Source organism: Pieris rapae, chromosome 7 (genome assembly GCF_905147795.1).
Source record: "Pieris rapae chromosome 7, ilPieRapa1.1, whole genome shotgun sequence".
Lineage (NCBI taxonomy): Eukaryota > Metazoa > Arthropoda > Insecta > Lepidoptera > Pieridae > Pieris > Pieris rapae.
Genome location: NC_059515.1, coordinates 2,327,387 through 2,353,320, shown reverse-complemented (window position 1 = coordinate 2,353,320; position 25,934 = coordinate 2,327,387). Strand labels below are relative to the sequence as shown.

Sequence of the window (25,934 nt, the reverse complement as noted above, 5' to 3'; positions counted from 1 at the left end):
TTTCTATAATATTCTCCGTTAATTCTACGTGTACAAAGTCGAGGCCCTGTGATGTATTGAACGCTCATTGTTTTGACAGTTGCGAAGTTCGACTTACCTATCTGACATTTGACAAATCCCATACACATATTCTTTTTAATGCTGACTTATCAGAATCGGAAACAATATATTCTTGAATGATTTTAAAAAAAATTACGTCGGGACATGTTTAAAATCCGAACAAACTGCGTGATAATATAGATTATGATTTTCATTTCAAACCATAGATTAAAATATCAAGGAAGTGAATAAAGATTTATGGAACTGTAAAATGTGTTGGGATGTTAAAGCGTATGGCGGATGTGCTCAGCTGCTCCCTTCTACCTGAAATAGGATAAAGGAAATCGAGAATAAACGGGAAATGGGTAAATACTTTGCGACAAACCAGCTCCACTTTGCTGTTAAAACTTGTACTTTGAAAATAAATTTGATGAAATTAGTACTGGTGAACGTTAAGTATTACTAAAATTTACATCTTTATAGAGCAGTAATGGCCTAGTAGCTTCAGTGGGCGACTCCCATCCCTGAGGTCCTAGATTCGATTCCCAGGCACGAATGGACTTTTTTCTATTTGTATACATATACTGCAGCGGTGAAGCATAACTATCTGAAGAAGCCCGCTTGGCGAAGAAGTCTGATCATGTACTTGCCGAATAACTTGACAAATGATCATGAAACAGATATAGAAATGTGGGAACCAGGCCTAAAAAAAATACTTTTTGTGCTTGTATTTTATTCCTACTAGTGGGAATAAAATCCATAAACAATTCTGCGCAATAACAGTGACTATCTCTAACTACGTCATTATGTTTTTCGCGCATCTTGAAACTACTATAGAACATTGAACGTTTTATTGTGGCCTTTTTACACGACCTTTAAGCTGACTCCGGCCTTGGAGAGTTTATTAAAAAGTACACATCTTTAAGATAAAAGTTAGCGGGAAAACTTGAACTAGGTTTTGTGGTTGGAACGTTAATGGTTTTATAAAAAGCTGTCGGTCAAGTAACATTTTAAGTTTTAAAATAAAAGTATCGGAGGGTTGCTTATGGGAACTCGTTTCAAGGTGAACAAGACGATAAGATTTATTCACCCTTTGTTAGTGATTTCTGTTCGTTTCTGTCGGGCTACCTGCGCCAAACGGATAGACTCAGGTAGGCAAATTTCACTGGATTCCAAGACTTCGGCAAACTCTCTTTTGTTTATCGTTTTGTTATTTTTAATAGCAATTTCGTGCTTAGTGTACTAAAACGTCTAAAACCCAAGTATTCGTGTATTTTTGCTAAATTGAGTTATAATAAAAAACAGATATACTTTAGTCAGACCTGATTTTGTTTTTGGGATTAAGTGTGCTATGTCGCAGTAGATATAGTTATACTATACCTACAGTCGAAATCTGTTTAAATAACGACTTGGAAGGGACTGCTCATATTTGGTCGTAAAAACCGATAGTCGTAACAGCCGATGACGTTATTAACAACCTATTACAATAGAATTCAGCCGGGACCTTTGATTTTGGTCAATATGACCGGTATGTTGTTCTAAAGTCTAAACGATGTCGTCGTAAATTAAATATTAAATGAAAGAGTTAATCTTAATATTTTATAATAAATAGTATTTCATAATAAATGATTGACATAAATTTTACTACTCTAAGATGTAGACCCTGTTCGGGATAAGGCCCCTACCAATATTTTCCACCCTAGTTTATTTTTCCATTGTCGTCCAATTTTCATGGAAATTTTCCATCCCGACGGCGCATTGCTCTATTGGTCTGCCCTTGTTGATTTTTCCTTTTGGACAAGTCCATTCGATTACTCTTTAGACTATGTCATCTGTATACAGTATGTCATGATTTCTAAATTGTTTAGATAAAGGCCTAATATACAGTAAGGGCTTGGTTGATTTTTCTTGTTATTGCGAAATGTTAACATTTCATATGCGGGTGCATTCCATCATCATTATGAATAAATTATGCGGTTGCTATGTAAACGAGAGAGATATTGGTAATAAATTAAAATAATTTATTTCGTATTTATTCATAAATAGGTCACGTATATATATACACTCGCGAACAAATGATCATATGAAATGAAAAACATTTTTGTTATGCATAAATTGCAAAATATGAAGTATGATTGTTTAAGCGATACTTGCGGAACGCAACTCCTGTATTCCTGTATACCTTTATACATATATTTATTCCACGATTGAACGTTTTAGTGGTATTTGTTACACTAAACATAAATGTATGTGGCGTCATATTTTTTTGTTTTGAACAAATTAAAACATGCTTGCGCGATGTATGTACATAGTGTCTTGGTTAAAATTTTGCCCTTAATTATTATTTATACAGTCAAAAGGAGTACCCGATCTAAGGAATTATATTCGACGAGCGACTTAGCGCCACCCCTTTACCCTAAGACTTGTAAAAATAACAAAAACAGGACTTTGTTCAGGACAGAAATATGTTGATTTGACGCTAGTGAGCCCCCACTATGGAGCCTCTTGTAGGTAGGTAAATAACAATTGTCTGTGGTAGGTACATGATTCATGCTTATATATTTTTTTAAACGAAAAAGTAGTCTTTAATCAAATCACAAAAGTACACAACTTAAGTATGCGAGAGTGTATGAATATGTGAATGGGTGTGTGTGCGTATAATACAGAGTGTATTTTAGAGTGTGGCTTATGAGCGTGCTCTGTCTGTGTTAGGTTTATAGTAGAATCAAGCCCAAATATTTAGTAAGGGAGAATCGAAATCATCCATAACTTTTATGTATATATTGAATTGTATATTAACGCATAATTTTATACTTTAGTCACACAAAGGTAGTACAACACCAAACCATCGTGTGAACGCCAACGAGGTGGACTGCTCAAGGCATACGACTTCCTCAATTGTATGCACAGTTGTAAAAGCAGGACCAAAGTTGGTGAAGGAAATCATTCGCGCCAAATCCTTACAGCTAACCATATTACTCAGACATTAGTTATACTCAGGATACACAATATACCATTAGTGGCCCTAAAATTGCAAACCTTCTACGGATTTTTAATACCAAGTAATATGAAAGAGTGTCCCTAACAAAACCCTGATTTCGCGTAATGTACAATGGCGAAATGAGTGCTTTCTTTGTGTTTTCGTAGTGTATTGGTGTAGCGATTCATTTGTCTGTCTTGACGTTGACATACACAAAGAATTTTAATTGCACGTTTTTTGCGGGATGGCCTAAAATTCTATATTTACTTTTAAACAGTTCCATAGACATTCCGGGGATTTAGCTTAAATATCTTCTATTCTCGCCTTCTACTCGAGGGTAGGTAGACCACGGATCTCCACTTCCTAGGAGCCTGACATACCTCTCGCGCTTCATCCATTTTCATATCTATCAACATTTACTTTTGACCTATCCTTTCTCTAGTTTGTTTTGGATTTGGTACCACCCCACACACAGTTTCCTTGTATGTATATGTCGCAGCCACCTAGCGTAGTTAACAGTCTAGCTGTTTAACTTCACAGCGCCGTTTAACTAGCGGCCTGAAAAACGTTCAGCCAGTTGATCAAACATCTAGGTAAATGGATTGATGACGTTTTCATTACTTGCCTAGCCTGTTGACTGTTAATTTAAATTTGATTCCACTTTCTGCCACTCAAACTCATAACGAAACTCTTCAAACTGTCAATATTGCGTCGGCAAACCACAACTTTGATGGTGAATTCCAAAGTTTCATGAAAAACAACAAGTACAATGAAAAAGTGTGGTGACAATAATAATATGAATTTAACTGTCTGACTCAAACAGTTAAATTTTTAAAGAAATATTGTTTATTTCAAATGTTTTATATTTTTTTACGACATGAACACCCCATCGTATGCATGGCCTAAGCATTAGCCAGTCAGTTTTTTGAATGTTTTAATGGATGAATATCTTTCAGGCCGCTAGTTAAACGGCTAGGCTGTTAATTAATCGGCTAATTAAGCTAGTTGGCTGCGACATATACTACTAGTAGGCCGCTTCTCATACATACTTTCCACATGGGCAAACCACTTAAGCATTCCCTTTAGTATTTCACTATGTCTACTTTTATATCCCACTGTTAACGTATCTTCCATAAATATGTGTTGAGTGCTGCTTATCTAGTGTTATCTATCTGAGTAAGATTGATAACTGATCCACCTTTCTTCTCAATAAAAACGATTTCTACTATTATAAATAAAAATATGCTAAAGCGGCATGATTTGTATACGAACAATTAATCACAAAAAATATTTTACCATACGACTGTTACGTGATATAGACTACATTTATTTTCAAGGTTTTTAAACAAATTCTTCCCTGCAAGGCCACTAGTCCGATGGCGCTCCAACCCTTTAGGCCTGGGTATCTGATTTCGTATTTGTTTCCTGATCTGAATTATAATAGCCAATTGGGAGATCAGCTTTCGTTGTCTGCCATACGCCGTTGATTTTTGGATGAACGTACGTGTGGCGTTTAAAGGTTAAATTAGTAATAATAGGGCACATTGGTGGCTGTAGCCCAGTCATATTAGGGGTTTCACCTCGGAATGAAAGATAATAAGCTGCAAATTGGTATGAACCTTTGTTTTGTCATTCTAAATGTTGTCTCAAAAGTCACAATCGTTATCGTGTCCGCGTCTCAAGATATTCAAGGTCAAAGGTCACAAAAATCGGTTTTTCGCGAATATCTGGCTTCCTATCGGTTAAATGAGATTTGCATTTATTATAAAAGTTGTAGGCTATAAAATTCCCTACAACTTTTGTTTAAACTTTTTTTTCATACGACCAACCGTTTTGAAGGTAGAGCGCGAAGTGCACATCGTACAGTCATATACGGCCTAATGCAAGGTCAAGCGTGAGTTATGGTTATCAGTACGTTATAAAGTCAATTATTTACAATAATTATAATTATTAAACAATGCCTATTATTTATGTTCTAACTATTAATTATTTATATTTAATTAAAGTAAGTAACTTGATTATTTATATATAATTATTCATATTTAACTATTTAAGTATAAAATATTATTAATTCTGGATTATATATTTTAGTTTTATTTTAAGTTAAAATGATAGTAAGAGTATATATTTTGCACATATTTTTATTTATTATTAAATACGGCATAATATACATTTATCAAAATGTGAGTTCAAATATCAAAAGTATCTTTGTTGATTTTAATTGTAATGAAATTGGAAATGGAAGCTAATTATCTTCTTCTTCTTCGTCTTCTTCTTCTTCTTGTCGCTCAAAAATGTTCGATTCATTGTCATCATCCTCATTATCTGTCATGTTCATCTCCAAACCTTCCAGAATATCGGGATCATATGTATTTTCTTCATCGGGATTACTTGGATACAGTGAAGCGTTGAGGCAAGCTTGTCCGTTGCACTGGCCGCAAGCTAAAGAACATTGTAGCCCTGATTTTCTGCATCCACAGCGGGAACCACAACCATTTTTGCAATTGCAAAATATTACGTTTAGTAGTTCGGCTGGTGCTGGAGGTAATAACGTTCGTATGGGCTCCAGGATTTCATTTTCAAGCATCCAGCCCCATTCTTGAGGTTCTAAGTCCTTCCCTAACCACGTTTGAATCTGGTAGTAGAAACGTTTTATGTGTTGATGAGCTGCTACACTTGTTGGTGGAAGTGTTGACAGTTGTACAGGTTTATGACTGTACGATGTGCACTTCGCGCTCTACCTTCAAAACGGTTGGTCGTATGAAAAAAAAGTTTAAACAAAAGTTGTAGGGAATTTTATAGCCTACAACTTTTAAAATAAATGCAAATCTCATTTAACCGATAGGAAGCCAGATATTCGCGAAAAACCGATTTTTGTGACCTTTGACCTTGAATATCTTGAGACGCGGACACGATAACGATTGTGACTTTTGAGACAACATTTAGAATGACAAAACAAAGGTTCATACCAATTTGCAGCTTATTATCTTTCATTCCGAGGTTGACCCCTTTTCTTACCTAATATGACTGGGCTACTGAAGCCTGCTCCATTAAAGACAACGTACATTCCGCCAAGTGTTGTGAATAAATTAAGTCAATCGTGTCCTAATTGTTGATTCTTTGGTGTAAAACTTTTGGCAAATTGGCTTTCGTCCAAGTGTCGCAAATAGCGAGTTAAACGTACCTACTGCACGTATTTTGTTATATATATTAGTATCGTTTAAATTAAGAACTGGCATTGCAACGTTTAATTCAACTAAAATAACAAAATTAACGACATATAAACGAACATTTATTAGTTATCATAACTCGTTTTTAGTGCTTTTCAGCAATCGTAAGCGAGAGGCAATCAGCGGTGCTGTAATTGATATATAACATATTAATAATACAAGCATATCATTTAAAGCAGTCAGCAGTTTGGTTTGCAAATGCGACTCTAATCCCTTAGGTCCTAGGTTCGCTTCCCGCCTGTGCACCAATGGACTATGTGCGCATTTGACACTCGCTCTTACGGTGAAGCCAGTGGCGGATTTACCAACAGGCTGAGTAGGCTGGAGGGTGGCAAATTTGGGAAAAAATTTTTTGCTTCGTCGCAGAAATTGATAAGATTTATGCATGACGTTCTGCGCCCTCAACTCACATTTCGTATGCGTGAAAAGAGAGAAGTTGCAGAAAGTGTATTTCCCTCTTCTCCTATTCATGTTAGTCCGTTCACTGGTGGGAGGCTCAAAAATCAAACCCAAAAATGATGTGCAATAAGCGTGCAAGGACATTGTTGGGTTCTGAAAATCTAGGACATGACAATTGTAGAGAAACTTCACAGCATTTACATACCTTGAAAAATTGTATTTTAGCAATGAAATCCACCTCTTGGTGAAGAAAAACCCTAAAATCTACATGTCAGGCAGAAGGTCGATCTATGATATCTGATCTGTCAATGATATACTATTATTTAGTGAAATATTCAAAATTATACAACGTTGTAAGTTGGCAGACTGAAATTAGCAGAGGAAATTAATTCGCACCAAATCTTGCTGTTGAGCTGACCACGATGCTATGATGCGACTAACCGAACCAGTGCAGAGTGCATGAAGATAATAAAACATAAAACAAAGAGTGAACAAATTATTAAATAAAATTATTACGCAGTTATTGTATTTGGATTCAAATATATTCTTCCTACGTTAAGTTATTCTTGATACATAAGGACATTGTAATTCTTGTTTACGGCAGATAACGAGGTCACGCTATCAACTGATTGAGAATAATTAATGTCTCAAAGTCAATGATTTATTTATGTCTATGATACGGAATAACGATTCAGTACATGAACCCTTAGAAAAACCAGTGGAACTATACTTGGGTGATTTCTTTATATATACGTTATATATGTAATCAAAAAACACGACAATTTCAATAGAGAAGGCCTAAATTTATCAAATACCTGGGATCCAATAATATCCAAATTAAAATCTCAAACACAATCGGCGAAAATAGAGGACACCGTGAGCAATTTCTGCAGAAACCCTTCATCTTTAAGTCGATATCAACTCTAGGGAAATAAATACAGATAATGTAACTTTTTCTACAGCTGTGATACTTTTTGACATTCAACACCTTGTGTTTTCAGTCACCGTGACCACGCACGCTGTAAAGCACGCGAAACGTCAGATAAATTAAAATTATCTTAATAATACATACTTCAATCCGTTAAAAAAGTGTTTTAGCCACTAGGCCAACATGAATAATTTCAGCAAGAAAGCCACGCTCAATATGTCAATATAATATAAAAGTATTTGATCTATAATACTTCTGTAATTCCCGTGACCTTCAGCGATCTATTACCTGCTTCTATAACGATTAATTAACTCGTTAGAGCCGTAATATAATATTTTCAACCCCGAATCATGCAACAATGGGATAGTTAGCGTGTTATCTGTTAAAACAGTTAGTATTTAATCTTTAAGATTTTATAAGGTCAGCAGCAAAGGCAGCAAAGGCAGCCTTTGTTTAGGAAACATTTTTTGTATTGGCATTTGAATTATTATTATAATTGATATTTGACTTAGTGTTTAGTTTTGGCTAAAATATTAGTATGTAATTTAAGTTGAGTAATATGTAAAAGAGCGGCACGGGTATGGAACGAATGTTATTTATTATACAATATATGTAATGTAACTCGACTTAACATCATCTAATTTGTTGAAATATCTCCTTTTGCCGTTTGTGGTTTGATTTGTTATAGGGAGGACAGAATCATACTACTTTAGTATGATTCTGTCCTCCCATAAACACACGAGTAATGCAAGTACATATAACCTTTTTTGAATTTTTTTTTTTTTCATTGGAGTATAAATTGACAGCTCATCAATATGATTAAACACAAAAATTAGGTAAATTTCAAATTTTTATATTTGTGGTATATATATAAAATGTATACATTTTCATCTTATTTTTATTGTATTTCAGCCAATTGTTTGAGCAGGTATACCGATCTTTGAGTCGAATTATATTATATAATGAGTGTTTGTAAAAACATTTTTATTTTAAATAAAAGTCTACATTATCATGTTAATAGCCTTATAACAAAAAAATATTAAAGAACAATGAAACAATTATAAGTACAACCCATAGCCATTTTGGGTAACACATTGCATGTAGTTTGAAGGCGAACCAGTTGGTAAATATTAAATACCTGTTACCTGCGCAAGCGCATACCGATAGCAATACACAGGGTAGTCTCAGCGTGAAAGTGAAATTACCAGAAGAAACTCTGAAAAATTTAAATTAATAAAACAAGTTAACAATGTCTAACATTAAATTTCATTGTGCAATGGTTAAGGCTACAACACACCGAGGTCTTGGACTTATTTTTTATTTCAATCATTCCCTTTATAAAAAAGATTCCCGCTTACACCCTTATCGCGACGAAAACTTCTTAAAAATTTCGATTTGATTTTTATTCAGTATCGGATAACTTAGCGCTGCCATTTAGATTTCCCAGTTATTTGGTTCTTATTTCTTCAGGTAGATAAAGATTGCTGAAAAAAATATAATAACCGACTAAAGTACCACTAGACAGAGCTTCTGGCTACACAAACAAATTTTGCACCATTGATCTAAAGTAAAAAATCACCATCTCGAACTATTAACTATATTATAACGACACATAATAATATGTGCAGTGCGCAGCGAAAAAAGTCTCTCCGGCTAGCTTAGACACAAATAGTCGACGGCATGTCAGGCACAGGAGGCCTGACATGCCGTCACCTAGTTGCTAGGTTGAATGATCATGAAACAGATACAAAAATCCCGCGGAGCTAAAAAGGGTGTCGCGCCAATATGTTTTGCTTTTGACATCTTTATAACACAACTAGCAGACTCGGCCAAGCGTTGCTATGGCTAAGGTTTTTGTTATATTACATAGTAGTAAACTATTCAAGGGAAACGGTAGGAGAACTTATGTGAAACGTTGGTACTTTTAACACAGCGCCATCTGTTAGAATTGTATCAAATAATAAACAAATAATTTGCAATAAAATAAAATTGCGACTATAATTAAAGATCTAAGCTATCCTATCTCTTAAGTTGGACCAGACTGCTCACGGTGTGCCAATTTAATTTAGAATCGGTTAAGTAGTTTAGGAGTCCATCGCGGACAAACATCGTGACAGGAGATTTATATATATTAAGATGAGTATTGACTAACCTAGTCCGTTTTCGGCCTTGTACTTTAAGTTTGAATAAAATCCTTCAGATGGTCAGACTGTTACAGCACCACTGATTTATTATTTATTCATTAATTATATAGATATGTGCTACAGTATATGTACCGTATATTATTATAAATAATTAATGTCATGTATATGTAATAAATAGTGTACAAATATTAATTAGTGTTGTAAAATTTAGCAATCATTATGTCTTATAGGAAGTTTTTAGAATTTATTGTTAAAAAATCAATCATTAATTTTTAAGTATGGTTTAATAATTAAACATTCGTTAAATTACATACAAGTTTAAAATGTATTTATATTTACTTAATCATATAGTTTAATCACATATTAAAAATACATTTGTACTCAAAGAAGAATGCACTAGAATGATATTGAACTCTTTACTGAAGAATCAATACAGACTGACATGAAGACTATAGTAAAAAAAACGGTTTCGAAAGAATCAGGGCTTCTCGAATATACGGCAAGTGCTTTAACCATTCAGCCAATACCAATAATAATCCCGTGGCTCCTCAATATCATATCCAGATAATATCATATCATTAATACCACAGACATCAGTTTCTTTAGTCATTTTTACCATAGACAAGAGCCGTCACGGTAGAAGCACAAAATTGACGTACTTGAGTAGAATCAACACTTTAGCGACGAATAATACACATGTCTATTACTTCGAAGCAACGACCATTACGCTTGTGAAATTCGATGCGCACTACTTACTGAATCTTTTAATTATATTATCATTAATAATGCGTTAATTGCGGTAAATTGATGGTTGATTGAACTAGAATGAGATGTATGAGTGTCAGGATGAAATATTTGACTTTATTCAGACCGTAAGAAACTTTTTGATATATAGAAAACCATGTAACAAAAAATAGCACTACAAAGTTGCTTGACTCATCCACGCGCCTGTATTTGTTTTTTGGATCGATTTCTTCTCAATGAATACTTCACACATAAAGTTTATAACATCGGGGATGAGAGACGCGCTCTTAAGAAGGTAGACCATTAGCTAATTGTAAAAAAAAATAAACGGACAAATAGACTTAACATCGATATTGTCATTCGGTTTCTCTCAAACAGTCCGCTTCCAAACTAGTGAGCCGCGAAATCGGCTTCCGTAGGCCGTATCTCCTGGCCTGAAGGCCATCGTTGGGTGCGTTGCTAACATGAATGTCCATAATCTCTTTTATATTCTAACTGCTCTCCCATAGTCTCGTTTGACCCCTATTTTATAACGCTTTATATATAAAACGAGTTGAATAAAAAAAAAACATTCACGAGTTACGAAAAAATCTTCCTAAGAAAAAGTTTTATCTCTGGACAATCGCCTCATTGCATTATCCTCTATTGACATATAATTTACATACAAAGTGTATTCTCGTAAAGCCTGAAAGCTTATCTTTAGTTTTAGCAGTTAGGCATAAGTATAATTGCTCCACTTGTATGTATGTAGGTTAAACTGAATTACGTATTATATTAATGTATCTTTCAAGAGCTTTGTGCATCTGCATTCTACCTGTTCGAATATTCGCATAAATCACTACCAACTCATACATATATTTTAATTTTAAATAGCAACTGGGCAATATAGATATTTTTAGAACCACCAGGGAAAAGAGAGATAGGTTGAACTTTTGCACGGTGGGCTTAAAAAGTTGGTGGAGAAGTTTGCGAAAAGAATGCACAAGATAGATGGAACCCAATGACCTATCTCAATCCTAATGACGGATAGACTTTTGTATGAAAATGACAGTTCAACAGTGCCAATATCCTATAAGATTTTAACTAACTCCAGATTTTAAATACGTAATTAAAAAGCTATTTGATATGTTTAAACATAGACAAGTATATTATAATATTATTGAATTATTGTATTGTATTATTTTATTATTAAGTATTATTGTCCTTGGAAATAATATTGATTATTATTTCTATATAAGATTTTTAAGTGTGTATATTTACTTAAGATGAGTGAATGATTCTAGGTACAAATGAGGCTTAATTGAAATGCAAGTTCAGTAACATTTTGTTTATCAAGTTAATTGAAAAAATGCTTTATTTAGATAAGTTCGAAAACTGAATCCACCAACCATTAACCATCACCACAAGTACAACATTTGTATCGATTACTAGATTTTTGAAGCTTAGCTTGCCCTGAGGTTTTAAATTCTAATTTTGAAATCTTTCATCACTGTTTACTTGCGACAAAAAACACGACCATCTAATCAGGTCATTTCCGGTTGTCGGGGTAAAAGCCACACCCCACTACAGAGGGTACGCCAAAATACTCAGTCCGCAGAATTTTATTGATGAATTCGTGACCAACACGATATAAAGATCTGATCTCAAATTCATATGAGTTCAAATGTACGAAAACTGTCCCGATTGTATTAATGATGTTGTTCGGTTTCCGATGCTAAATGCATGAGTGAATCATAATTTGGTTAGGTATTGAAGTTTTGGATACAGGAAATAGATTTTGCGATTAAAGTCGTATTGAAATTTTCTATTGAAACGGTGTACCCGAGGGATAATGGGACTTTCACTTATGCAATTTACTTTCTTCTACAAACTACAATGCGGTTCAATATAATATATCGATTCAAAAACCTTTTAAATACAATGTATGTATGTATAATGAAAGAATCAAATGTGATTTTTAGATAGTTAAAAAATAAATATTCGTCCTTATTAATTAATTAACAGAAATCGATTTGGTTAAATCTTGAACTTCTTATTATAACTGTTTTGGTTGTGTATGATCAATTTTTTGATAAATCATTGATTGATTGATTTTAAAAGAACAAAAATATTGAACGTATAAAAATTCATTCAATATTTCCGTTAATTGTTATAAACGGAATAACAAAAAATAGAAAATTTTATTAGTCAAATAAATGTTAAACGAATATTTAAAAAGCTTTTTCGTCTTCCATTATAGCTTAATGATGAAAGACCAGCCAGAGAAGGATTAGGTTATATATTTAGGAACATGTTCTACCATCTTGTTAAAAAAGGGTCGGTAACGTGACATTGATCAGACCTATTAAAAATCTATTATGCATGCAAGATTCTACTTATATTATAGAGTATATAAAAGATTGCTTTTCTATAGTGGACCGGAGCGCGACTGAAGCTGGCACATGAGAAATTTTTGAGCCTTTGCCAGCTTCAGATACCGAATGTCGAGACGTTGATATACCAAAGTCAACGGAGAGTTACTATTTAATATGCAGCTATTTCAAATGTACCATTATGTGGCCCTTTTAAAGGATTTTCATGCTTGGGGGCTATGTGATGGATTTTTTATACATGTAACAACATTCTTCAATTGTTTCATGATTATATTTTAAAGAAGATTTTTGGTGCTACCCAAGGAAGCCAATTAGGTTCTATTTTAAAAGTAATATCAGTCGTTTTCTCGTACTAATATTACACGCACAAAACAACTTGGTACCTCATTTGGCGATAAAGACACTTGGCGAGGTACCTACTTAACTTCTACGTGTAGCACTAGAAAAAACATTTTTTTTACTAAGATTACAATTTTAATACAGTTTATTGTTTTGTGTTTAATTATAACACCTCTCATCACTCAAATATAAATAAACCTATATATAGGTTAATAAAAATATTATATTTTTCTTCGACGATTTACGAAAACGTGGGGACAGATCTTGTGTTGTCCGACTCGGTCACTTGTAAGCCTGACCTTCACAAAATCTTATCAAAAACGGTCACAAGAGAACTGTTGACCGCACTTTCTGTTAGTTTTATTTTGTATAAAGGTATATTTATAACTGGTATATTATTTATAGAGGAAAGAGATCCGGCGTGGCAATTTTGGAAAGTAATATAATTTCTATTTCCGTAATTTTATTTATTCACAAAAAATATATTTTCATATTACTGTGGTACTGTTGTCAATATAACAAAAAGTTATTAATACTTCTGTGATCTCAAGTAGTAGAAACGAATCTCTTTCCCTACGCACAATTTTTGAAGTTATACTTCTTTTGGCGCGATGGAAAAAATGATGAGAGTGAATTTTTACGACGCGCACGCCACCTAAATACGACATCGTAAAGTTAGGTCTAGTATTTTTTATATTTAGAACATGTGTTTCGTAACAGTACAATTAAACAGTGGGAATAAATAAATATTATTTTGGTGTTTTTAAATCAATTTCATATACGACGGTGATGTATTTACTAATGATTTATTTATTTAAATAAAATCTTTTTGATAAATTCTAATATTTATCGTTAGAGTCACTCGTAAGCACTCGCCGCGGAAACATCGATTTACGCAAGCTCCGTACCCAAAAATTCGTAATAGCGGGCAAAAGTGTTTTATGTAGCAAATCATATACCAAAAGACGCAGAAAATTACAGTGATTACAGTGATGTTAAAAGACTTACATTTCGATATACCATTTCGAATATAAGTTAACGACAAACTCCTGCAATCCTCACCTATTATCGTGCTTGCATTGTGGTGGGTCAAGTTGTAGAATATTAGTATTTTAAAGTTTGCCAATGTAACACTCAATATGGTTAATGGAAATTGAGACTGTGACCTAGAATAAATGACGCGCGTTTACCCCTGAGCTTCTGTTGGTGTCACTACGCTGCGTTTATTATCTACCCTCAAGTGGAAGAAAAGTGAAAAAAAGAAAACAAAAATAGTTGAGAAATAGAAAGCTAGACAACGAAAAAAGTGTAACGTGTGTAAATAAGCATAGAAGTGTGTTTAGCAAAATAGTGGACCCAAAACAAACAAATACTACTAATTTAGAACAAGAAAAAAAAGAAGTGGAGATTATCCTCGGAGAACAGTAAACTACTTGAAGATATCTTTTATAAAATAATCATTTTCAAATTATCAGAATATAATTAACTGTAAGTGTAGCTGTGTAGTGTAGGTGCTGTGCAATTAATTAAACAAAGTAATTGGACATTAGATTTAGTGAAATATTGTATAATATAAAAACAACAAGGGCTCTCCTGTTGGAAACCCCTCCTAGGTATAAGTATTCTGACACGGCTACCACCCTTTTGGGGGTAGACCTTAGTTTTAGTTTACTGACCCGGCTACCACCCTTTTGGGGGTAGACCTTACTTGTAGTATACTTAGGATTAGTATAGCGACACTTCTGCCACCCTATTGGGGGCAGATCATCTATTAATAAGAATCACAACTGTTTTACATTATAACAACCTTTTAACTTTGACATATTTTCTTTGCTTATTTATTATTTAGTTATCAATAATTAAACAACAAAAACAGTTTGGCTATAATAAGTATTAATTTAAAAATTTTATAATATTTGACGCTTCGGCCTACAACATATAAACAAAATGGTTATCGGTCCTAGTAGGACCCCCGTTAAAAAACAAGAAAAAACGAGCGGCCAAACAGCCGCTGAACCCGGAACAATAAGGCCCTCGGTCAGTGACCTGAGTAGAAGCCAACCCCAAAGGCGTAGTGAGCAGGGACTGGTCCAACCCCTGGTCGCCCGCTTCTCCATCTCTCCGCCTAAGAAAGGCGGGAAAGAACCCCCAATCAAAACATCGGAAAAAAGGGAAGAAAAAGGAAAAGGAATAGACCCCCATGTTCCGAATTTCGATATGAAAACAAAAGAGACGGAAATAAAGGGACTTTTCCAAAAAATTAACAACCAGCTCGAAAGCGTCAGGAACCTGAAGACAGAAATAAAAATGGAAGTAAAAGCAGCAACCAAGAGATTGCAAGAAATAATAAGGGAACTATTAACCGAAAGAAAGGAAAGCAACAAAGAAATTCTGGGGATAGCCGAGAAAGAAGGAGGAGAAGTAAAAGACGGAGAAATCAAGAAATCAGAAAGGAAGGAAGCTAAGGAAGGTGAAATGAACAAAAGAATAGAAAAACTAGAGACAATTAGTAAAAGCTTTGAAAAGATGATTATAGAAAGTGAAGAGAGAGTCATGGCGAAGCTGGGGGAAATTAGAAGTTACGCCGAGGTAGCAGCAGTAGCAAGGACTGAGTCGAGGGAAGTTAGCGGCAGCACCGCAAGCAATGACCTAAGGGAAACTGGACTGTACTCCCTGATTGTCGAGCCGGGTGAAGAAACCGAGACGGCCGAGGATACAGTCCAAAAAATTAGATGCTCCCTTAACGCCAGGGACAATGGTTTTAAAATAGAAAAACTCACAAAAATAAAGGGAGGCAAGGTGGTCATTGGTTGCGGTACTGAGGAGGAACGAGCAAGGGTGAGGGAGAGAATTGCGCACGTTCAGAATGGAATTACGGCCAAGGAGCTCAACAATAAGCATCCTTTGGTAATTTTTAAAAATGTATTGAGGTACAACACCCTCGAAGACATAAAGAAAGCCCTTAAAATACAAAACAAGGCAACGACCGGAAACCTACCCGGAGAGGACTGGGTGATGACGGAAAAGCACCGCCAAAATGCCAGGAACACGCACGAGTGCCACGTCATCGTGCAGGTCTCCCCGGGGATGTGGAAGGCGCTGACCCGGGCGCAGAAGGTCCACATCGACCTCCAGAGGGTCTGGGTGGAGGATCGGTCCCCCCTTGTGCAGTGCGCCACGTGTCTTGGATACGGACACACGAGGAAGCACTGCCAAGGGGGAAAACTGACCTGCTCCCAGTGCACAGGTGAGCACCTTAGGGCAGACTGCCCAAGTATAGACAAGTTACCAGAGTGTGCAAACTGTAAAAGAGCAGGAATGGACAGCGTAGACCACAGCGCGTTTAGTGCCGAATGCCCAGTGCGCAGGAAGTGGGATGCGCTAGCCAGGAGGGCGGTCGCGTATTGCTAAAGTCCCCCCAGGAGAAATCCGTATTATACAAGCTAACGTACAGAGATCTGCACTCGCCACGGAGGAGTTAATAATCGAGGCGAAAAAACGTCGCATCTCCATCGCGCTCGTACAGGAACCCTACATCGGGGCGGTGAGAAGAATGAAGGACTACACGGGCACAAGAGTCTATCAACACACCGGAGTTGGCAACCATACAAAGGCGGCTATTGTCGTTCTAGATAATAATATCCAGGTAACACAATACCCCGAGCTATCTAGTCCGAATTTGGTTGCCATATCCGTAGACACAGATAGTAGAAAACTAAACCTAGTCTCGGTATACTTCGAACCGTACCCGAATCCCCTAAGTCCGCACCTCCAGACACTGGAACAAGTCGTCGAGAAACTAGGACGGAGAACAATAGTGGGAGGGGACGTAAACGCCAGAAACGTCTGGTGGGGGGATAGGATAACCAACGAGAGGGGAAAAGAGACAGAAGCGACCTTCCATAACGCTGGATTGGAGATCTTAAACCAGGGTGGGACGCCAACTTTCCACACCACCAGAGGAAACACAATATACTCTAGTTGCGTTGACGTCACGGCAGCCACGCCTGACCTCCTCGGTCTCATTGTAGATTGGAGGGTGGACCAGAGTGTCACGAATTCGGATCATAATGCCATCCAATTCGAGATCATCTCACGGATAAAAAAAGATGATGGATACGCGAGATCAACTAGAGTGTACAATGTTCGAAAAGCGAACTGGACCCACTTTCGTACGAAAGTTAGACAGTTGCTTTCTCAACACGAACTCACACCACAGTACATCAACACTTTAGACTCCACTACACTTCTAGAAAACACCATAGTTCAATACTCACAGTTAATTACAGACACTTGTGACACACACATTCCAAAAATTAAAGTACAGGGAAAACACACCGCCCCCCCCTGGTGGACAAAAGAGCTGAACCAAATGAAGAAAGGCGTTCTAACAATGAGGAGGAAAATTCGATGCTGCTCTGCTACTCGCCGTTCCGCTGTTATAGAGCGATACAACAAGGCAAAACAGGAATACCTGGAAGCAGCAAACAAAAGCAAGCTGGAAAGTTGGAAGAGCTTCTGCGAGAAGCAAAGTGGAGAAAGTCTGTGGGACGGCATCTACAGGGTCATCAGGAGAACGAACGGTAAGAAAACTGATCAGCAACTCGTCAAGGATGGCGAGACTCTCTCCTACCAGGACTCGGCGCACTATCTGGCGGAGACTTTCTTTCCGGAAGATACGAGCGCCCGGGAAACCCTTTGGCACACAGAAATACGAAGAAAGGCTAAAATGATAAAAGAATCGGGCCATGATGGAGCTCATGACCCGCCTTTTACACTGAAGGAACTCGTAGAATGTGCCAGGAGTTTTAACCCCAAAAAGGCCCCTGGTGGGGATGGGCTAACGTCAGACATCTGCAGCGAGGCGATACTTGCGGACCCAGACGTTTTCCTGGCATTGGCGAATAGATGCCTCGACCTGGGCTATTTTCCAAGGATTTGGAAGAAGGCCACAGTGATTGTCTTCAAAAAACCAGGGAAGGAAAATTACAGTCAGCCCAAATCATACCGACCAATCGGACTTTTACCGGTATTGGGCAAAATAATGGAAAAAATGCTGGTGAAAAGGCTGAATTGGCACCTGGTCCCCCGACTCTCTTCCAAGCAATACGGTTTCACGCCGCAGCGTGGTACCGAGGACGCCCTCTATGCTCTAATGGAAAATATCAACTCGGGTCTAAAGAACAAAAAAGTCGTAACACTAATATCACTAGACATAGAGGGAGCCTTCGACAACGCTTGGTGGCCGGCCATTTGTGTGAGATTGACTGAAGAGCAATGCCCGTTAAACCTTGCACTACTAGTGCATAATTATCTAAGCGACAGGGAGGTCCGCGTCGTTTACGGAGGAGCTGTAGCGACAAAACCAACAAACAAAGGCTGCGTACAGGGATCCATCAGCGGACCCACTTTGTGGAATCTGCTGCTGGACCCACTACTAAAAACATTAGAGAGAGCCGGTGTTTACGCGCAGGCCTTCGCGGATGACGTGGTCCTCCTGTTTGAGTCCAACACGGCGTTGGAAACAGAAAAAGCAGCGAATGATGCACTCGCACAGATCTGGGAGTGGGGGCACAGAAACAAATTAAGATTCGCCCCCGCGAAAACCAAAGCGATGCTCATTACGAGAAGATTAAAATACGACACGCCACGACTCAACATGGGTGGCACACAAATTGACATGTCGGACAGTGTGAGGATTTTGGGTCTGACGATAGATCGCAAAATCACATTCAGCGAGCATGTCAATGCAGCCTGCAATAAAGCCATCGGCCTTTACAAACAGGTTTCCAAGACAGCTAGGGTCAGCTGGGGCCTCAGCCCGGAAATCATTAAAATAATATATACGGCTGTTGTCGAACCCATAGTCCTCTACGCGGCAAATGTATGGGCTGACGCGGCAAAAAAGAGGTACATGATCAAAAGACTGGACACAGTGCAAAGAAGTTTTGCTATTAAGATATGTAGGGCTTATAGGACAGCTCCACTCAGCTCCCTCAGAGTGCTGGCAGGCTTACTCCCTCTAGATCTGAGAGTACACGAAAACAAAACATTATACCAAATTAAAAAGGGGCATATGACCTGCGAGTACTTAGGGGGAGCTGAGGTGGAAACGAAAACACCTTTTCATAAAAGTCTTCACCCGGCAAAGACAGCACTGGAATATGTTATTCTAACAAACGAAGAACTAGCGATAAATAATGAAAGCATTGAAATATATACGGATGGTAGTAAGACGCAAGAAGGGGTGGGAGCTGCGATCTCCCTTTGGAAGGGAGAAAAAGAAATAAAGAGTCAAAAGCTGCCTCTGGCACATTTCTGCACCGTGTATCAGGCAGAACTAGTGGCGTTACAAAGAGCGGCGCAGATAGCGGTGCTGCGGAAGGAGACCGAGGTCCTCATATACTGCGACTCAAGGTCTGCATTGGATGCGGTTGCGGGGGGACGCTCTTTCGATCCCCTGGTCACCGAGATCCGCGAGCTTCTTACCCAGCACCCAGAGAAGAGCGTCAAACTTTTCTGGGTAAAAGCACACGCGGGGAGAAGAGGGAACGAAAGAGCGGACCAGTTGGCCAAAGAAGCCACTAACACAAAGCGGAGGCCAGTCTACGACCGCTGCCCGCTATCATACATTAAAAAATTAATACGCGCAGGCACGGTGCGGGAATGGGTCAAGAGACAGTCCGAAGAAACAACCGGGGCGACAACTAGGATGTTCTTGCCCGACCCGGAAGCTGCGTACAAAATCGCAAGGACCAAAGGGTTTAACCCTATAATGACCCAAATCTTGACAGGGCATGGAGCCTTTGCGGAATACCTCCACCGTTTCAAAATAAAAACGAGTCCCGCATGTGAATGCGACGAAAACACAATACAAACGGTGGAGCATCTCCTAGTGGAGTGCCCCATATTCGCCATTCAAAGGCACGATCTGGAGCAGACCGTGGGGATGCGGATGACACGCAATGTGCTGCCCGACATCCTTGCGGGGCACAGGACGGCCCTGGAAAAATTTTGCGAGCGGATTCTGCGGAGGACGCGAATATTCAACGGCGCCCGGAATATTGCTACGCCCTGTAATTAATTCAAAATGACCAAAATGCTAAATTTTTATGAAAGTATGTAAAGTGAATGTAAATAAACAAAGAAAATAAATATACAATTTAAATAAAGAAAACTACTACACTATACTAGGAAATGTAAAATGTTAAGTAAATGTGAATGCATAAAGCTGCTGTAAGAAACACAATATAATATAACATAACAATATTAAAATAAAAATAAAAAATTGAATGAACAAAATAAATACAGCAAAAAAGGACCCTGATAAGCAAAAGTCAGGGGTGGGTTCGCAGCTCTATAAAAAAAAAAAAAAAAAAAAAAAATATTTATCGTTAATCACTACTGCTTTTTTGTTATTTCTTTCTATACGCCAAAGAAGTATAATTTCTAACGCGTGTACATAAGTACACACACTCTTTTTTTATGTCTAAGCCTGTTTTTTTTATTTACAGGTGAGTAACGGCAATGTACTCGATACAGGAACACCGACCTTACTGGTATTTATTTCTCTTTTTTAAGCATGGTAATATAAGTTTTTTTAAACACTATACATTAACGTTAATGTATAGTAAATGAAAATTTCTATCTTAGAGATTCTTATTTTAAAATTAATGTATGACGGTAGTTGTAACATCAAACTACCCACATACTATTGTAATTATCAGGGTTCATCGGACGAAAGGGGCACGGCGTATACAATTATATACCGATGTTTCCAGTCACCATTTTAGTGGACCTTCACTGTTTTTATAGTATTTTGTGCCTTTTGTAGTTTAAAATAGTAGAAAACAACAGATTTCGTCATGCCTTTTGTAGCTTTTGTAGGTTTTTTTTCCTCAAAAAAAAATTCAGTATCACAAACACATAAACTGGCCAATAGGAGAGTAACTGCTAAACGGTAAATATTATTTATATAAACGATTATAATTAATGTACCTAAAATAATCTGTTATGATCCGTTGTTTAACTTTCCGGACGGCTTGTTCCGCTCTGAAGTTATTAATTAAAAAGTAATTTACGCGCCGCCGAGTAAAGGATAAAATTTTCGTAAAACTTATATAAAAGGGTTTACCTATAGAAAGCTTTTGTTTGGTCCTGTTTGTGTATGCGTAGACTAACGAGTCGACTTGTATGAGACAATTATAACAATGTCTCCAGTTTCCGCGAGTATTTTGTATCTATTTTTTTGCCTAGAGACACAGAGACCAGCTCTTTTGTCTTAGATCACACTAAGCACGCGGAGTTTGGATGTCACAAGCCACTTGGAAGCTGATAAACGACCGTAATTACGTACGGACCGTACTATAAGCCGACGTCAGGCAGCAGTATTTTTTTTCCATATAACAGGGGGCAAACGGGCAGGAGGCTCACCTAATGTTAAGTTATACCGCCGCCCATGGACATTCTCAATTCCAGAGGGCTCGCGAGTGCGTTGCCGGCCTTTTAAGAATTGGTACGCTCTTTTTTTGAAGGACCCTTAATCGAATTGTATCGGAAGATTAGTAATAAAATCTACAGCAGCTCGCGAATTGACAGAAAGTTGTGGGCTGACCAATCAACATGAAAGAGAATATATTAAACAATTTTTAGGCTTTAGGAATTTTATTGAAATATATAGCATATTTTGGTATATTGACATCCATAGCCCAAAGAATATTTATGGAGAATGGCAAATTTATCTATAAATATACACCCTTGCGTTGATTTACACCGTTATATTAAATTTAGTAAAAACGAATTTCAAATATAAAGCAACCAGCGTAAAACCAAAGTTTTTCAAGTGCTTCTTTATATCTGTTTCTTTCAGTTTAAATTTAGCGTTTTAATTAGCAAAATATTCTATAGAGATTTATAAATTTAAACATTTTTCTGTTTATGTTGTATCAACTGCCCACAATTTATCGGCTCTTACTGTGGGAGAAACAAATCTGTTAAATAGAATAATCAAGTAGCGTCCTCGACTTTTGGGACCTAAGCGTATCAATTTACATATATGACGAAGTATTTATTGGAAACATACGAAATTCATTGATAGCCGTAAAAAGCCATAGCAAAACACTGCTTGCATGGAATGCTTAAAAATATGTAGAAATATCTGCCCTATTAACGGATACAAACGACGTACATACAATGTATACTTAATTGATTTACAACATGCGATCGAACTCCTATTCTGGTATCGTAAACATACATAATGTATATGCTTTAAGCGCGGTATTGGTGTGAAGAACATGACGCCAGCTCACATGAATAGTTTCAATACCTAATGGGGGTGTTCGCCAAGGTAACTATTGTAGCCCATATGTTAGCCTAAATTCGTAAATCATGCTACTTTTAAATGTGAAGATTCCGTTATTTCATTTTACTCTTTTATCACTGATTCGAAATCTATAAATATTTAATTTTGATTTCAATTAATATTATTATAATCTCGGTAAAATCATAATGATCAATCACCACGCGCGTATTAATGAGATCTGTCCACAATACTTTAAAAAAAATTATAATAAAATCAGTTCCTACATTATTCTGTTTTCCACACTTCTTGGTAAACATAATCGTTAAAATACAATGATATCACAATAAAATCAAATAACTTTATAGTTCTGAGAAACAGTTTTGTGTTTAAGAGATTAACTACGTATATACATTACTAATTATGTATTACTTATTATCGAAGTGGTCATTGTTTAGGTAAATATAATGCGTTTAATGAGTTTATATTCTCCAATAACTAGTTTTCGTAATATAGTATGTGTACTGCAGTCGTATATAGTGACCGAACAAGTATTTATAGTCAAAAATGTTTCAAAAATCTAGTACATTGAACCGGGCAGAAATATTTTTGCAGCAATATATATTCGTGATTGAAATTAAATTTTCTTTGTAGTTTCTAGTGCTAAGACTGAGTACGCAGCCTTTATAAACGTATTTCCATGTATCAGATTAGATAAATATAAATATTTACGTTTTTTAACGTGATTTATTTATATTATATTGCTTCTTGCGTAAACATTAAGTCTAAGTTGAGACTAGTAAGTAACTTAAGTACCTAACTTATTAACAAAAATAAGTATTTCTCGATTACCCCAGACGCGTATATGTTTATTATGGAACATGAGATAGACAGCTATCACTTATTATATTTATCAGTAAGATGAGGAATTTCTTCATCAAACTATCGGCCAATATTAGATCGAATTAATGATTTGTCAGACGTGTGTTAAATTTTGGTAGAAGTAACCTTTGAAAATTACTATCGAAGTACCATTAAGGCCTCTCCTGGAACGGTGCCAGAGTCGCGATATTATTAGCACGTCGACAACGTTCGAGTTAATCAAGCCCAAATAAAATCGATATTCCCGAAGGTAGGGTTTGTCGTTGACGGGATAACTGCTTTGACTGAACTATAATGTAGGATAATTTAGCTTATATAGGTAAGGAAGATACGAAGATACCGAATGCGCATTAAATAAATTCAAAAGTTATTGAGATAAAATTACTACAACCAACCAAGTATTTAATCTTATTAAAATCAATAAAAAAAATTAAGGTTCTAAATTTTTACTTTCTAAATCAGTTCAGAAACAATGAAAGAAAGAAAGGAAGGAAACTTTATTGTTCATAATGTACAGGATATTTCGGTAAAGTGAAGTGCACTAGCCCCCACACTAGAATTCCCTGTGTTGTGGGCAGCCAGTGTCGTCCTTTAAACATACAATACAAACATGTAAAGTGTATTAAACTTCATGATTTCTACATAACACAAATTTATATTTTTAATAATTCTTGCACAATAAGAAAATTTTCTGTATCAGCACAGGACAGGTTGACAGGCTTTGAGATATTTAGTAAGTGTTTGTAATGTGAGTTTTGAAATGTTAGCCATATTTTGTTTTTAATGAAGTGCTTAAAGATGGAAGGGGCTCGGAAGAACAAAAAAAAAGAAAATTTTTAATACAATTTATACGACTAAGCTGGGTACTATCTTGTATATTTTTAAACAATCAAATCAAACAATATAATAACAAACAAGTACTTACTTAATTAAACAAAAATGTCAACTGTAGAAATTGATATAGATGATACTGAAAAACTTGATGATTTCGATAAACAATTTAAATTGAGTATTCCTATTTTCTGTAGTACTCATGACCGTAATTACTATCGTTGTACAGCGTAAGACTTAATAGATATCATAAGATTATAGAAAGTACACAGAGAACTTTACTGTTCAGAGAAAATCTAGGTTTCACATGAGACAATTATCAATAATTACGAGAACTTGTTCTAAGCCTTAGTCGGTACTGGTACAGCGGCCCACTGACACCATGAGTTTCGCAAAAACGTTTGACCCCGATAGCGCCAATCGCTCATATGTCTCGCACGATAGAAACGTGCTTAAGCGTGAAGCAAATATGGAAACATTGGTAACACGAATTAAAAATTAAATGTCAAAAACTAAAGCAAAGGTCCAGCAATCTAGCAATCTTCCATCAATCCAGTATTGAGAAGCTAATTTTAGTATACGATCCGATAATTGAAACAAATTTCTATAGCTTACGCAGTCAAATGCTTTGCTGATGTCAATGTGTTCCACAATTACCAATTATGAGAGATGGGTAGAAATAATATACTAGCGATTTGTTTTAACCTACAACCTATAAGTATTCCGGTTTCGTATTCTCTCATATTCTTCTACGTAAGAGATTCTAGATGAGAACTTCTATTTTTTTCTCTTTCCCAATCGACAGTTAAGAGACCATGCAGGCAAAATGAACATAATTTTAATCTTTCTATATTTCCCCGTAAAATATATTTACAATATTCATATACTATTAAAATACATATTTCGCTATTGCAAATAGATTACAGTATTACTCCAATTATACAGTGTCATAAATATATTAAAAAAAAATCAAACTCACATTCAATAATTAGCTGTAATAAACAGCAGTTTCCTATAATTTAAAATTATCATAATGATTACACTTTCAAATGATTTAATTACCATGTGCAGGTAAAAAATTACTTAGCGTGACAATATCGTATTTTGTACGTATGCAGATATTGAAGAAATTCCTTTCAGCTAATAAACGCTAAAGAACGGATAAGGTGAAAATTATTTGACATGCGATATTCTTAACTCTGACAATACGACTATTTGAAACCCATTGAAACGACCAAAAAAATATTTCTGGAAAACTATCAAATTATGTCTTTTATTAACATAGGTTTTACACATTTATAGAAAACACTTTTTTACCGGATTGAAGCTATGTATTATAAACTTATGATTATTTAATATAATTTTAAATTTTTCCGACGTTTCGCGTGCTTTATAGCGTGCGTGGTCACGGTGACTGAAGACAAAAGGTGTTGAATGTCAAAAAGTATCACAGCTGTAGAAAAAGTTACAGTTTCTGTATTTATTTCCCAGGAGTTGATATCGACCAAAAGATTAAGGGTTTTTGCAGAAATTGCTCACGGTGTGAGTATTGTCGCGGATTGTTTGTTTTGATAATATATAACTTCAATCCGGTAAAAAAGTGTTTCTTCAATACATGTATTTTTCGACGTGTATGATCATTGCTCCTCCGTTCCGGATGACGGAGGTGAGGAGGAAAAAGGGGTAAGATCATGTCACGCAATTTTTCCCTTTTTTAATAACACTTAATACATTCTCATGTAGTGTAG

General features: G+C 36.3%; 1 protein-coding gene across 7 annotated transcripts in view; it reads left to right on the top strand.

Moving 5' to 3' along the window:
- Positions 1-25,934, top strand: part of LOC110996376 (RNA binding protein fox-1 homolog 3) — a 90,205-nt gene that overhangs the window by 32,801 nt on the left and 31,470 nt on the right. For 6 of the 7 annotated variants that reach the window (XM_045629042.1, XM_045629043.1, XM_045629037.1 and 3 more), the window contains exon 2: positions 20,690-20,734. The exons of the other annotated variant lie outside the window; for it this stretch is intronic. In XM_045629042.1, the coding sequence (XP_045484998.1) occupies positions 20,690-20,734 (45 nt within the window). The remainder of the gene's footprint in view (positions 1-20,689; positions 20,735-25,934) is intronic. 7 annotated transcript variants of the gene reach the window in all.